The sequence below is a fragment of the Trifolium pratense genome, linkage group LG2 (assembly GCF_020283565.1).
Source record: "Trifolium pratense cultivar HEN17-A07 linkage group LG2, ARS_RC_1.1, whole genome shotgun sequence".
In the NCBI taxonomy this organism is placed as follows: Eukaryota; Viridiplantae; Streptophyta; class Magnoliopsida; order Fabales; family Fabaceae; genus Trifolium; species Trifolium pratense.
This window is the reverse complement of record NC_060060.1, coordinates 28,258,478-28,274,930: the sequence shown is the minus strand read 5'-3', so window position 1 is coordinate 28,274,930 and position 16,453 is coordinate 28,258,478. Positions and strand designations below refer to the sequence as shown.

General features: G+C 34.5%; 1 protein-coding gene across 2 annotated transcripts; it reads right to left on the bottom strand.

Moving 5' to 3' along the window:
- Positions 1 to 4,822: 4,822 nt before the first annotated feature.
- Positions 4,823 to 13,899, bottom strand: LOC123905504. 2 transcript variants are annotated; one of them, XM_045955131.1, is made up of 6 exons: positions 13,461 to 13,899; positions 12,222 to 13,266; positions 11,390 to 11,596; positions 9,567 to 10,467; positions 5,968 to 8,560; positions 4,823 to 5,364 (listed from the first exon to the last, which is right to left on the bottom strand). In XM_045955131.1, the coding sequence occupies exons 2-6, from the start codon at positions 13,153 to 13,155 to the stop codon at positions 5,335 to 5,337; spliced, it is 4,665 nt and encodes a 1,554-aa protein (XP_045811087.1). In that variant the 5' UTR covers positions 13,156 to 13,266; positions 13,461 to 13,899; the 3' UTR covers positions 4,823 to 5,334. The 2 variants fall into 2 exon arrangements, with proteins under 2 accessions (XP_045811087.1, XP_045811088.1); XM_045955132.1 differs by having other exon boundaries at positions 12,222 to 13,157.
- Positions 13,900 to 16,453: the final 2,554 nt, after the last annotated feature.

The window sequence follows — 16,453 nt, the reverse complement described above, 5'->3', positions numbered from 1 at the left end:
AATACTACTCCGTCCATTCATTAATATAAAAAAGCAAAATTACACTACAGGTTCTTAATCTTATTTTTTTTGTAACACTTTGGTCCTTTATCTTTTTTTGTAACACTTTGATCCTTTATCATTTATTTGTAACACTTTAGTCCTTTATTTTTTTTATTTGTAACACTTTAGTGTTACAAAACTGTTACAAAAAATTCAAAAAATACTAAAATCTTTATTTTGTCCTTCCACTATAATATAAAAAATAAGTGTTACAAAAAAAAATAAAGAATCAAATGTTAAATAAAGGAATTAAAGTGACAAAACTGTTACAAAAAAGGACTAAAGTGTTATCTACGATCTTTATTTTTTAAATTTTTATAAAAATTTGTGAATTGATTCACCAAAGATTGTAGAAACAGGCCTCTCTCAAATGTTATCACTACTAGTTGACGGCAGTTTGGAGACTGAGTTCGATCGATGTGCTTTTCATATTCTCTGTTTCTCTACTTTCTATATATATAGGGATTTAGTTTGTCATTTGGTTGTTTAGTTACTCCTAATTTTTATCTAACATATTTTCTGATGTAAAAAATATTTGCTTTATTAATAAAAACGTACGTAGGTGCATCTAATTGGAGATTTTGAATATGCTGTGATCTTTTGTGCAGCATGATAATGGTAGCGATGTGTCAGAAAGTGATGCGGAGGATTTGGATGGTCATTCCCTTCCTTTGTGCTCAAAGATTGTTCCCACTTTATGGTCAAGAAAAGACAAGTTTCACATCCAAACTACATGTGTTTTTGGATATCTTTTACTAGTAAAAGGAAGGTTGAGTTGCTAATAAGCAAGCATTGTGATGATGTGGCATCTTTAAAAAAACCAAAAGGGATTCTGAAGGAATCACTTATCCTATTTTAATGGATTTCTGGTTAGTTTTTTCTCTTAAATATTCTCATCTCAGCTTGTTCATGTTCCATCATTACAAAACATATATACTACTTATTAAGGAATCATAGATCCGTTTGACGGCTCGGGTTGGATAAGAAAGAAAAAGATAGAAAGACGGATAATGATAATAACCTGATAATAAGATTGAATAATAAAAACACTTCTTTAAAGTGTAATTTCCCTTAAGGGCCGGATTGGTTCAAGGTAGATAAAGGGGATAGGGTAATCTTGACAAAAAAAGATTTTTGTTTATTAAATCTTTTTTTTTAAATAAAAAAACGTTTTTTATTCTTAAAAAAATGAAACAAAATTTAAATACAAACTTTTTTAAAATATTCTCTCACAATTTAAAATGTTCTATGAATTTAAAATATTCATTTTGTCAATTTAAAATGTTTTTTTTAACCAAACAAATTTCTCTAATAATTGAGATTTTTTGTTTTTGTTTTTTATTTTTTTTCAAGAATAAAAAATGTATTTTTTTAAAGAAAAAGTTTTAATAAAAATAAATATTTTTTGTTAAGATTACCCCCCTCACCTCCCCTCCCTCCATCTACCTCGAACCAATCGGGTCCTAAATGAGCATTGTCGATCTAAAAAAAGCATGCAAGTATGTTGTACATTCTCTTATATGAAAGGTGGATACACCTTGTTCAAGACTAGCGTCATGTTTTTAAATAACAACTTAACTAATTGCTTATCATATAAGTGCTTATGTGTAAGTTATTTTTATAATAAAAGATCAAATGAAGTCTAATTGTTTTCATATAAGCAATTTTCATAAGTTCTCCTGTAGAGCTTATGGACATTGTGTTGTTTCCATAAATTCTTCCAAACAACTCACAAATGCTTATGTCAATAGATAACCTCAAATAAGTCTATCCAAATATGATGATAGAGACTCAGGTGTGAGGGGATTAGGAAAAAGGGGTTGTTATGTAATAAAGAGTAGGGTGAGGTTATATGATAAATAGAGAGTGGGTTAGGATGCTTAGTTGGCAAGTTTGTTTTGCCTTAGTATTATAAATAGGGAGGGAGTTGAGTCAATTGCAGTAGATATGGAAGATTTTAGTTGGAACCATTATGGTTAGGTAAAGAAAGAGTGCTCTCTTTCTTTGAGAAGCTTAGCTCCAAGGGTAGATTGGAATTCATTTCCTTCTAGATTTTATCTCATTTGACTATTTTCCACCGTAAGAGCTTTTGCTCCATTTTCAGTCAATAAATACATTATTTCATATACTTGCATTTCCGGGTTCCAACATATGCCAAGTCAATTCTAAAGGTATGTTTGGTTCGGGGTAAATGGAGGGGAGGAGAGGTATTATTATTAACTAAATGTGTTTGGTTTAATTTTGAGGAGGGGAGGGAAGAGGAGGTGAGTAAAATCCCTTCTAAACTCAATTTTTGCTTCCCCCTAAATTGGAGGGATTTGGAGTGAAGGGGAGGTGAAGAGAGATGCATTATTACAATTTTAATTACATTGACATAATTATTCTCATATTTATTTTAAAATACCAAAGTTATCCTTAAATCCATTTTTTTTATATTGCTGACTTATTTATTTTCAAAGCTTTTTGTTACTTATTTTTTTGACGTATTGTTACTTTTTTTTGCTACGTTGAATAATATCCATTGTTATACATATTTTTCTTTGGCTTAAATGCAGTTTTACCTCCCTGTTTTGATTAAATCGGAATTTTACCCCCTGTTTTAAAACGCGGACTTTTACCCCCTTGTTTTATATTTTTTTGGATTTTGTCCCCCTAGAATTCTGCTTTTGAGTCACAACTTCAAAGCGTCGCACACAACTCAATTTGGATCAATAATTCACCAAGCGTATACCGAAATGACCGTAATCGAGTTATCTTTCAACATAATCAAACCTCACTAAATTTGGAGTTACAAAGAAAGATTAATTACCGTTTTAGTGAAGGTATGTCCCCCAAAATTCTGCACAAAATCTACTTTCGAGTCACAACTTCAAAACTTCGCACAGAATTCCATTTGAATCCATAATTCACCAACCTGATACCGAAATGACACATTCACATACACATACACCTCTATATATTTCCTTAAAATTTTTAATACAGATTTCCATACAATCTTGTTGCATTGATTAAACAATTTTTTCATACAATATTTTTTTGGCTTTTTCTTTCTTTCATTCTATTTAACGTTAATAGTACTTTTTTTTTTAACTTTGTTTTGTTATATTACAAAATTATTTTAAATTTCTGTGTAGGGATTAATTTTATAAATTATTTATTAGGTTAGATCAATCATCAAGATAAAAAAATTATTATTAACAAATGATTTGATTTGTGGAGTTTTCGAGTCTATTGAGTTTTTTATATTTAATTATTTGTATAGTGGATAATTTTAATATTATAAGATTTTTTTGTAAGATTTCAAGGATAAAAAGTAATTTAATTTTATTATCCCTCCCCTCGTGAACCAAACATATTTGTAATTAAAATTCCTCTCCTCCCCTCATCTTTTTTGAACCAAACATATAAATAATTAACTATAAATTAATTTGTATTCTACCAACATGGCACAAGTGGTAGATACTTGGGTCCTTAACCATTTGGTTCTGGGTTCGATCTTCGGCCAGTGCGTATGGAGAAGCATTTGTTGGGAGAAGTCAACCCCTTAAATAAATCTCAGCTACCTCGAGGGGATTAGTCTCTGCAGTTGCACTCGGAGGATACCTTTGATTTTAAAAAAAAATAAAAATTTGTATTCTCTTGTCTAAATTTGCTTGATCAATCATTAACAACATTGTAGATTTAAGAATTGTCTAAAGTACATGGAAGTCCTAAGGGACCTAAGGAAGAAAAAAAAAGTTGCAACTTTCACATCTAGTATTTTTTTTTTAAAAAGGACATCTAGTATTTTGTTATAAAGTGGACTATCTCAACTTCCCTTTTTTTATTACCATGATATTGGTACGAAGTTTCCACCGCCATTAGCGATGACTAATCTCCATCGGGAAACCTATAAGACACACAAGGTGGGTTCTCCCCTCCCAACCAGATTTTCTCCATATGCATAAGCCAAAAATCAAACTCCTGACCACATACTTAAGGAGACTAAGACCCTTACCACTTGGACTAATTCTATCTCAACTTCACTTTAAGCATATTATATATTTAAATGTGCAAGACCTAAGGTTCTGTTTATATGTATTATTAAATAATAATATTTGAAAATAACATATTTGTGTGTGCAAACTATGTTGCTAATTTGTTCAATTTTAGGGTGGCAGATCCCAACAGAAATCAATAAAAATAAATACGTAGAAAACTATAAACTCCTGTGTGTGCTACACAGTGAAAACCAATGGCAGTACCGTTAAGTGTATGTGATATAATTCATGTTGTATAAGGTAGCTTGTACTGCGAGTTAAGTGTCTAGTGTTAGTTTCAGTTTTAAATTTTTTGTTTAAGTTGTAACTACTCTGTGAAATGTATAGGACCATTAAGGTGCATGTAGTCATCATTAGTGAATGTATAACTTATTGAGATCATTAGTGAATAAAGGTTGATTCATTTTGTGACTAAATCCTTTCATCTTTCTAATTTTCATTCCTTCTTTATCTCTTTCTTCTTCTCCAAGAAACTATAAAAATGTGAAGAACAGAGTGATCTTGTTCCAACAAGTACCAAAGAGTATTAGCCTTAGGTGCTAACCTGATTTTCTACCAGAGAAAGTTATTCAAATCCCTTCATCAGTAGCAAGCAAATGCCTCAAAGAAACTTATAAAAAAAAATATAAAAAAAATAAAGTAAAACAGACCTATGAAATTTTGCAGTATATTCAAAATCATCATCATATAATTCATCATAACCCTTCACAATTGAAGACAATTTGGATTAACAGCACCACTGCAAGAAAAGTTATTCATTTCCATAGTTCAGGGAAAATATTTGATGAGGCCACAAGGAAGATCTCTTTCAAGCATGAGACGCTTTGGAACCCATGGTACTTGAAAAGTCAAAAGAAAAACTGTTGTACAAGTACTTGAAAAGTCAAAAGAAAAAACTTTTGTACAAGAAAAAAGATTGGGAAATTTTACTTTCCTTGCGCCAATTTTTTTAATGTAATTTCTTTAAGTTAATAGCTCATTAAAACAACAAAAGAGAGAACTTGGGGAAAAAGTTCCAACTTCACGATATTTATGGGCGAACCTCTTCAAAATACTACAAAATAACTATATCACAATATACATACACATTTGAGGTTGACCAAGAAATCTTCATGAAATGGAATGCTGATGAACAATTGTCACAGATCATCATCTGATACAAACTCCAGGTAAGCACCGGTATATCCTACAAAAGTGGTGTAAACTGGCAATTGAATGTTGAAGAAACATTGGCATAGTTCACTTCCAACCTTCACACCTTAACATACTTGTCAACATAACCCTGCAAAAAATGAAGGACATGAAAAGTCATTAAAATTAATTTGCATGTTAACCCTAAGACGTGTTATATGCTTAAACCAACTTTACAATTCTGACCAGTAATTTATAATTTTTTGGTTATACAAAGTTTAAACCAACTTCTTATTCTTCTTTTACCAAAAAAGATAGAAAAAAAAAAAAACAGTTCTATGAAGTTCAATAATCTCTAAATTCTGTCTTCATACAAGCAATACAAGTTGAAAAACAAGAATTTTGGGTCTAGACAACACATGAGCAACTTTTTAATTAAAAACACAAATATTTATACTCAAGATTAAGATGCAAACAAAACCACAGCACTAGCCCTCTCAACCAAGTTACAGAGATTTTTTTTCTTTCTTTGCATACACTCATATCAAGACAGAAAAACAGAAGACTGTGTATGCAGACTCTAGTCATTTTCTCCGAACAGAGACTTGTTATTAACAAAATGCAGACCAGAGTTATTTCTGTGCAGTATGCACCACTTCAGATGGGGATGTATAAACATAAAACCAACATAAACAGTTACCTAAACACTTCATTCCAATGAAGTAAAAACACTAAGTGATGAGAAGATCATTACCATCACAAGTTTAGTCAACTTCCGCTGTGATGACTCAATGTATTGATTTATCTTCTCTTGAGATTTGGGTATACGGTGGCCTTTCATAGCTCCCGACACCTTATCTACAGTCTTTTTCACAATGGTTTTAAAAGCCACCTTACTCATATTACCCTGTCTCCATGATGGTTTCAAAACCTCCTTCACAAAGTTTGCAATGGAAACTTTGAATAATTTCATTGATCTGGAATCCTTGCTCTTCTTTCTTTTCCCTGGAGATTTTATCTGATTAATTTCATCCTTCCCCGGAGACATGTTAGCATCATCCATATCATTACTTAGGCTCTCATTTTCAACAGCACCCACCTCAGCATCTGCTGTTTCACCATATTCATCATTATTTAGAGAACTGGTAGAGGCAACAGCCCCAACCTTCCCATGCTTCTTCTCTTTGGCATCCAAAGACATATGAGAACTTTTAGGTCTTAGGCTGATATTGGATTCACCTGCAACTTCCTGCTCCTGCTCAAAATCAAATTTCTTCAAAGAGGACGATGGTTCAATGCTGTCAAAAAGTGGATCATATTGTTCACCAGGCCCTGGCAAGATCTGACCAACAGCTCTTGCTGGTTTTGGCGATGCTGTCTCTCTTGATCCAACAACATCCCCTTCGCTATATCTAGAAGGACCATAATTGTTACCGTAAACTATATCATTTTCTTGCTGTAAAAAGCTTGAACTGAGTTTTGAACTTAGTGGCTGCTCAAAGGTTGATGCATAAGGATTATAGTGGGCAGAAGCTCTTGATGCTCCAAAAGTCGGAAGAGACGTTGAATGATTGCTATCAGGAACATCTGGTGGATATCTGGATACAGTAGCAGTCCCTCCAGGTCCAGCCAAATTAACATCAGATGAAGTATATTGTAATTTATGAACTGATTGCTGCTGCTGCTGTGATAATGGAAGAGTGAGGGATGACGTGCTGAAATGTCCTTCAGGAGGCAACCTGCTGCCCAAAGGAGGCTGTGGTCTGTTCACATCTGACTCCCAAGAAAAATGTTTTGGTTGATGATGCAGGCCGCCAAAAGATGTGGAGCTTGAAAGCGATTGGTATGCCGGGTTCCCCTGATGAAGTTGCTTGGGAGAGAAAGATTCTGTGCGCATGAAAGTTCGTGAATGATCCTGCATTGGAGGGTAAACTTGATCCTCAAATTTTGAACTTTGAGAATGAGTTGGTAACCCGGGAATCATGGAAGTCTGAGAAACATAGTCAGTTCTTGAATGCAGTTGATTCTGATTAAATTCTGAAGAAATGAATGATTTTGCAACTCCCATGTTTGAACTGGTATTATACATCGCATGTGATGGTGGTGGTGGTGGTGGCGGCAAGGATGTCCAAGAGCTATGAGGTGGTCCACTGAAATGAGAATTTGATGTCTGTAATGGAGCTGGGTAAGGTTCAAAGTTTTCTCTGGCAGTGGACTGGAAAGGAAAGAATGCATTTTGCTGCATCACACCATATTGCCTTGGAATTTGTGGCATATGCACAGCATTTTCACCCTGGGAATGTGAACCAACAAAAGCAGGCAATGGGTGAGTATGAAGTGGAAATTCCACCGATGAAACACTTTGTGGAGGTAACTCTTTAGAAGCCTGAGAATGCAATGAAGGATGATCTGATGGACCAACAGAACTAGTGACTGACTGTAGTTGTGTATCTGGTAACATACATGGTAAAGGTTCACTATCAGAAACCTCATTAGCAGAAATCATTGATCTTTTATCGGATGACAAATCATTCACGCAGGCCGCATTTAGAAGCTGAGAAGGGTAACCAGAATGATCGGGAACTTCAGCAGAAACATTGGACTGTAGTTTCTCAACAGATGAACCATCTTCTGAAGGAATAATGTCTTTAGATGTAGCACCAGAATGTTCTCGAACATCAACAGAAACATTGGATTGTAGTTGCTGAACAAATGAACTAACTTCCGAGGGAATAGATTCTTTAGCAGCATCAGCACTGCTTAAAGCTTCAAGCTGAAAGTCATCAACCAAGTGCTGCTGATGAGAATTTACTGCATTCTGAGAACTATCATTATTATGTATTGAAGTCTTTGGCTTTTCTCTAACTACCAAGGTTTCCTGCACCTTAGGAGAAACCTCTATGACACCTTCAGAGCTTGGATTGCAATTAACCGATTGATCAAAGGTAGTAGACACAACAGCCCGACCCTCAGAATCTTCCATTTTTGGCACTACTTCCTGGCCAGTTATATTCTGGTGACGATCTATGTCCTGAATTCTGACTCCATCATGCTCATAATCTGACACTTTAGAAGAAGATATACTCTTCACTCCCTCATTAATCCTAGAACTTTTTTCACGAGAATAAGGTTCCAGATCATGTTTATTCCTAGAGCGCCTTGATGTAGCATTCTTGTCAGGTTCATGATGAGAGAACCTACATAATGCTCCACGATAGCACTTTCTACGTGAGAAATCAAAACATTGAGCCTTATCCTTGTCCCTTCTCACATTCTCACTGTGAATGTCACCTGAACGTCTTAAGATTGGAGACCTACTCCTGCTTCTACGCCGCCGAGGAGACCAGCTGCAACAATCAAACGTTGAAAATTTATAAATATAATATTTTTCAAAGGAATAATCAAAGTGATCAAGATCCAGGACTAGCAATGTAAGAAAGATAACCAATCCTCAACTATGATGTAAAGATACGATATGAGCATTAGATACGAAGTGTATGGTGTATCGGATAAGGTGTTCCTTGAAAAATGGAATAATTGAAGTGATCAAGATCCAGCACTAGTAATGTCAGAAAGATAATCAATCCTCAACTATGATGTAAAGATACGATATGAGTATTAGATGAGAAGTGCATGGTGTATCGGATAAGGTGTTCCTTTAAAAATATAGGATGCAATACATTTAGAATACAAATATAAAGTAAAAAATCCATAAAATATAATAAATATAGTATGCAATTAACAAAATAGAAAAAAATATATATTACTGCATTTCAACAATCATGGCTGAAAATAGTGATGAAAATATGAATATGGGTGAAAATTGTCAACAGGTAATATACATTGCATCGGTTGCATATATATATATATGCAATAGAGATAGATTAATTGCTGAATGGATGAAGTGGTCATATAAGTTATATTTGTTGCTATTAATGAGTGTGAGCTTCAACATATTATAAAATATGTATCTGAGATGTGACGAGTCATGAAAAATGAGGTATCTACAGCGTGTCAGGAGCATGTCAAGCTGTCAACGGCATATCAAAACTATCCGAATTTATTTTTAATTTTTTAAATGGTCTCTAATACTGCCCTAACACTTATTGACGGTGTAATGGAGTATCGACGTGTCACAGATAATTGAGTACAATGCAGAAAGAAAAATAAATATCAGTGCATCGTAGATCCTCAACTAACAGGGAGGTTTTAGCCAAGGTTCAACTAATGCAACAAAATAACCTAGGAAAAGACAGCCCATGCATGCTACACAATCCCCATTTGTCTGTAGATAATACTCAAGTTAATAGAAGGTAATCAAGGCATCCTACAATGCACTACAGCAGTACATACCTGCGAGAGCGGCTTCTTTTATCCTTTCTCCTCCGAGGACTTCTTCTCCTACTCCTTCTGTCTAGCGGAGATCGAGACCAGCTGCGACTCCGGCTTCTATCTCTTTTTTTCATCCTCTTAGTCCGATGACTGCGAGATTCATCAGAGTCACTATCTGTAGCACCTTCTCTGATATTCCTCCCGAATTCATCTACTTTCAGACCAGTTGGTTCAAATTTTGAGGTTTCCTTCTCATGTTCCTGTTCAGCAGTACCACTCTTACTATCAATGTCAAAGCCAGTATCACCAAATCCATCTTTTCCTTGGAAAGCCTCTACTGAAGAAGCAAAATTAACATACACATGATTTTCAAGAGTAGGCTCAACACATCCATCACCAGTAGTATGTGACACGGATCTTTTACAGGTTTTGTCAGACTCTTGTACTAAACATGGAGATATTTCGGAATTATCCTGTGATGATTTGGAGAACAACCCAATCTCCTTTTGACTAAAGGAGGGATTTTTAAATCCAATATCAGTCTCCAAACTACTCTCACAATCTTTACGGGCATCCGGGACACGAGGAACAGCTCCTGCAGAGACTCTAAAAACATTATTAGCAGCTTCTGTACGGCCTTCATCTTCATTATCTGAAGTTTCATCAGAAGCATAATCTTGAAGAAGTCTTATTGGGCTGCCAATTCGCATAAGTTGCTCAGAATCTCTGTTGAGATTAGCAGCTTCGCTATGATCAGAAGTACCATATCTTATAAATTCCTTGTCTAGAGGAACTGCCAAACTTCCCGACCCAGTGCCCAGGAGTGATTCAGCCACTTCCTTTGAGTCATTCGTGGGACTATGAATCTTGGTAACTGATCTTGCAGATTTCATGGGCTCAACACCAGATGAAGGTCCTGGTCCTGCATTTTATTTTAAGAGTCTTATCAACACAGAAATATAAAATTCTCTGAATAAAGGAATATACAAGATAGCTAGCATGGATTTGGCATCAAATAATAAATAGATGCATAATATTCTTCTTCTTTTTTTTATAATAGATGCATAATATTCTAACATTACTGTTCGGATAAAGTGGTAGGAGATAGTGTGGTAAGGGTTAGTTTGGGTGGTTAATCAGCTAGGTGGTATCGGTTATAAAATGGGGGGGATCAGGAGATGGAAGAATTCATTCAAACTATTAGAAATTTTCTATGAAAGAGGAGGAACTCTTTGTGAAGAAGAAAACCATTGGAGAAGAATTCTTTTTAATTTTTCTGTTTGTTCTTCTTTCCATTTTCCCTACTTCCATTGTGAGTTCCTAAATCCTAGCAAGTAAGAGCTATTGAATTCTGAGACGGCTACCTCCGTAACAAGATAAAAACTGAGTACTTTCACATAAGCAATTGGCATATAACTTCTGATTAATTTGTATAATCTTTTTTTATAGTTTTTATCATTTAGATTTGGAGTTTAAACATTAAAGTGAAAAGTTACTGAACACTAAAATACTTGATGATTCAATACTGAAAAATCAATGCTAGATCAGCATTATTTAACGGCGGCCATGGTGCCACCTTGGCAGAATGGCATGATGGAGTTTTTGCCCATCATGGCTGCAACATAACCCACAATGACATGATTATGTGCCACATTCCACCATAGACAACATTGACTAGATTCCAGTGCTTAAAATTACAGTGTATTGGAAAATATTTGTCTCTAATCTTGACAAATATCAACTGCCATAATGAATAGTTGATTGACTAAATATATAACTGTACGGAAACTTCAATCACACAAGTAATACAAAGATCAATCAAACAATGAACAATAAAATGAAACCTTCATTTTGTTTGCTGACTCCTGTAGATCCAAAGCATGATGCATCACTGGATAAGACTGTCTTGGCAGGTTCGTTTTCTGTTGAATTCTGCTGCAGCTGTATTTTCTCATTCATGCTAAGCACCTCATCCACCCGATCATGCTGCTGAGTTATCACTTCAATTGCATAAGTTGATCTTTGGTCTTTGTCAGAAAGCGTGATATCATCTTAACCAGACCATGAGAAATAAAATAAAGTAGATCAGGCTCAAGTTATCGAATAAAATTTTATTTGTTAAAAAAAGCCACTCCTCTCTTCCCCTAGTCATTTTCAGCCAGCTATCATCCAAAAATTAAAATGTGTACCAACATTTAAACTAAACCAATTACACCCACTCCTCACCCACGGAATACACTTTTACAGTTTTACCTATTCAGCTATATAAACACAGCAGAGAACAGGTTATCAGAAAACAATAGCTTAGATATTCACTAGTAAGGTCACCATCATAGAAATTATATCAAGTAACAATGTATTTACTTTTTAAAGCGTATGCAGTAACCCTCGATGGAATACTAAGGAGGGATATCTATAATTTGTTATCCAGTTTCGTGTATATTATATTATATTACAAAACTCTAATCCATTGGCATCGCTAAACAACGATAATAAACTCCACATTTTATTAGCATCCAAATTCAAAATAAAAAAGTAATATTAAGAATACATAACAGTAGATTCATACATTTACTCACATATTCAGCACTCACACCAATTCTAGACCAGAACCAAAGATATCATAATTTAATAAAACATCAAAAAAAAAAGTGTTAGATAACAATGCAAACTAACCTTCCATCTCCATGTCAGAATCAGTGCCTACAGTATTTTCTTCCGCTGGCTGGGGCGGAGGTGGGGGGAGACTCATCACACTTCTAGGTGTCTCATTTCTGAGGGAAACCGGCGCAACCTCTCCACAATTTCCACCATCCTGATTAGCGTCAGAATCAGAATTATGTACAGGAGCAATATCAGATGGACATGAAGCGACAAACTCATCTACTGAATCCACATCCTTTGATTCAAAGCTAGGATTCTTCGTAGAGTCCGGGACATCAGTGAATGCAGCTTGGGAGGATGTAGAAGTCGTGACAGAGGTAGGAAGCGGTGGAGATGGCAGAACTGGTGGTCGAGAAGTTGGCAATGATGGTAGTGGCGGCGGAGGAACAACGGAAGGTACTTGGTGTTGGTAATTCCCAACAGTAGAATGGAAATAAACTCCATCCGGAGACGGAGCACGAAAAGGGGGTGGTGACGGTGCATGAAGATGTTGATTATGCAAAATTTGTCCTTGGGAAGAAGAGGGAGGAGGTGGCAACACTCTACTTGGCAGCCCAGGAGCCCAAGATGTGTCCTGATGAGAGTGCCCAATATGGGTAGGAACCGAGGGAGGAATGATATGACTCTGGACACCTAAATTAGAAGAATGTTGTGAATTTTGTCCAAGGGTAGGGAATGTTTGCGATGCCATTTGAGATGGGATGGAATATGAAGGTCTTGTATTTGGCGGCGCAGGGGTTCCATGTAAATAAACATGGGAAGCTGCTGATGGAGCTGGTGGTGGTGGCACTGGTGGTACAAAATGCTGAAAATGAGGTGGCGGTGGAGGAGGTGGCAGTGCCTGCTGATAACTCGGTGGTACTGGTGGTGGCGGCGGCAGGGCAGCCGGAGGTAGAGGGGCAGAACCCTGTCCCGAGTTCGGACCGCAATTCACTTGATTATGCATCTCTAAAGCATAAACCAGATATTCAAATTTGAACTAACCCTCGATTAAGCAACAAAAATATATATATAATTATAAAAAAAAAAACCAATCTTCACAGTGAATAGAGAATCCCTGAACAAAAATCAAACATAAACAACAAGAATCAAGACATATATATAAAAAATAATAATAATAATGTTAAATGTGCAACTTTTCAGAACTAATTCAAAAGCTAACTCAACCTATAACAGAATAATGTTTTCAAAAAAAATAAAATAAAACCTATAACAGAATAAGAAATGAATCCAACAAACAAACGAACATACCGTAACAGAATTGTTAACCGTTTTGGATGAACACGCAGACGACAATTATCGACATTGTGCAACACGGAACAGAACTACAAAAAGTGAAAAGCAGCATTTCATGTATTTTTCCAGCAATGTTTTCGAAATGGAACCATCTGAAAACACAAACGCGCAGGTGTTAGAGCATGGAGCGAGGGGGATTCGCGAAAAGAGAAGGGGGAATCGTGATTGGGGAAGAGTAGGGTTTGCGGTGTCAGAAGATTGAAAGGTTTGAGAATAGGGAGATAAACCCTAATTCGAGAAATTGTTATTGGGGGTGGGGGGTGAGGACTGAGAAAAACAAGAAGAAGATGATAGATAGATAGATAGATGCAGAGTAGTTTAGTTTGGGATGGGAGTGGTGGTAACAGAGTAATGTGGGAAAATCGAAAAGGCAATAGGGCATCTTCCCTTACTTACTCCAAAATACTTGTTCTTATTTTTAATTAACTCAGAGTAAAATATTTTTTTTTTATATTTAAACTCGGTAAAAAATATGGGATAATTGATAAGTTAGTTTATAATAGATGAGTTTGTAACATACTTCCCTTAGTTCTTAATATAAGGAGATGTTCACTTTTAGATACATTGAAATGTTGATGTATCTAGACTATATCATATACTAGGTACATTTAATATTTTAATGTATCTAAAAAGTGGATTATTTTCTTATATTAGAGACTGGATGAAGTAGCTTCTAAGTTAGTAGCTTTTAAAGAATAAGAAAATTGATTGAATTTGTAGTGTTTAATAAAATCAGCGGTTGAATTAGCATATAAATATGAAATGACATAAAAATAATATATGTTTAATTAATATTTAATTTTTTTCAAGTAAGATGGCAGGGGTAAAATTGAAAGGAAAAATAATAGGTTATAAGCTCGTAAGCTACTTAAAATAACATTTGAAAAATAAGTTATAAGCTAGTAAAATAAGCTATAAGCTCTTTTTGAAAAATGCTTATCAAACATATCTTTTTTGGTCATATGAGCTTATAAGTTATAAGCTATAAGCTCAAAATCTGACCTTACCAAAATTTTGTTTCATTTCATCTACTAAAAAACTCGAGACTAGTATTTACCCGTGAACATTCTGATACACGTCTTATTTGAATATGTAAATGTACATTGTTTAAGTGAATAATTTTTTTTTGTTTACATTGAGTTGGAAATCGAACTCATAACCTATTACATACTACTCAAACCCCTCACCACTAGACCAACCCTAATGGCTTAAGTGAATAACTTTAATAGGTCCACAAATAATTTTAATATTAAAAAATTGATAAACATTATTTACGCACCTATCATAATTTTTTTACCTAATTAATTTAGAAACATATTATAAACTACAAAATAGGTAGCTAGAGAATGAAAAGAAGAAAAAGAAAAGTATGAATAAGCAACTACCTCATGTAATTGCAAATATAGTTAAATACTCTCTCCGCTCCTTTTTATAAGAAACATTTTAAAAAAATCACACAGATCAGGAAAACAAATTATAAATATTTATTTTTATTTAATACTCTTATAAATTTAAATTTATTTCATTTATACCCTAATTTAATGGGATATGCTGCAATACACCCACAACCATTTGTGAATTGTGAAGGTGTATTTTAGCAATGAACACCTTTTTTGTTTGGACCAAAAACCCATTCTTTTCTTTGTAGGAGCTATTAAATATGTAGGTTTAATTGTAATTTACAAATTATGTTTTTTAAATTTTAATAATAATTTTTTATTCCTCTCTTGTCTGGTTCCATTCCGTCTGCAACTAATTTCTTCTTCCTATTCTCTTCACCAATTAAACGATCTCATTATTTGAATCAGACATAAACAAATTATACAATCTCATGATTTTGGAATTAAAAAACAACAACCCATTTTTCTAATATAAAACTAAATAAAAAGAAACAAATCTGAGGATAACATTGTGTAGCTCTTAAAGCCAATACCCATTTTTCTAATGAACAAGCCATCTCACTGGCATTTCAATACATACTAGAACAAGTGCTGGAATGGATGTGCTGCCGCCGAGCCTGCACCGGGGAAATGAGCTTTCATCACCTTTGTAATGGCGTAAAATACAATGGAGGAGGAGCAGAGCAGAAACAAAAATAATATTGAAAAATAATATTAAATCGAAATAACATAAATGTTAAGAAAAGAAGAAAGATTTATGTGAAAATTCGTGTAGAGCTACATGTGGTAAATTTAGCATATCTCTCTGAATATAAGTCGTATGCTAATAATTTTTAATCTAGCGTAAAGAAGACAAAATTTACTACATGATTGACACCGGAATTGTTAAATTTCATTAAGTATAGTATGAGAAAATCTACCTACACATTAAGTATGTTAAATTTCAAACCGTAACCCTCAAAACTAAAATTATATTTGTAATCTTGACACCCTAAGCTTTCCAACGAGTGGTCGTTTACTCAAATCGAACATCGTTTAGTATTTCAAATAAATTGTGGACGTTGAGGGTCTGATGCTGAATTTATGCAGGAAATTTGAAAAAAAAATTGGAACACAAAATTTCGATTTTTATTAACCGAATTTTTTGAGCATGACAAAAAAATCCGGTTCGTACAAACCGAAGTACCCCAAGGACAAAAACGGAAATTCAGGGTAGAAAAGAAAGGCGGGGGTCGAGAGAGAAAACATTGTAGCTTAATGATAGAATAAACAAGATGTTTGGAAGGCATATATGTTGAGTAAGATGAAGAATTTATTAAAGGACAATGGAGGTGACGATGTTTGGAAATGAAGAATGATGAAAAATTAGTTATTGGTTAAAAACAATAGTAGTGAACAGGTGTGGAATGTTAGAACAAAATATGTTCAAGCAATATCTCATTCTTTAAGTGTCTATGATTGAGAAATGACCTTTAAATTCTTGCTATTTAAAAATTATATTGAAGTCACATGCTCGTTATCGTCGCCATAAATTCCAGATATTCACGA

Coding starts and splice junctions, on each gene's coding strand:
- LOC123905504 (XM_045955131.1), bottom strand. CDS start 13,155: ATGCATAATCAAGTGAATTGCGGTCCGAACTCGGGACAGGGTTCTGCC. Junction 11,597..12,221: donor TTCTGACATGGAGATGGAAG/GTTAGTTTGCAT, acceptor GGTCTGGTTAAG/ATGATATCACGCTTTCTGAC. Junction 5,365..5,967: donor AGTTGACTAAACTTGTGATG/GTAATGATCTTC, acceptor CATTTTTTGCAG/GGTTATGTTGACAAGTATGT.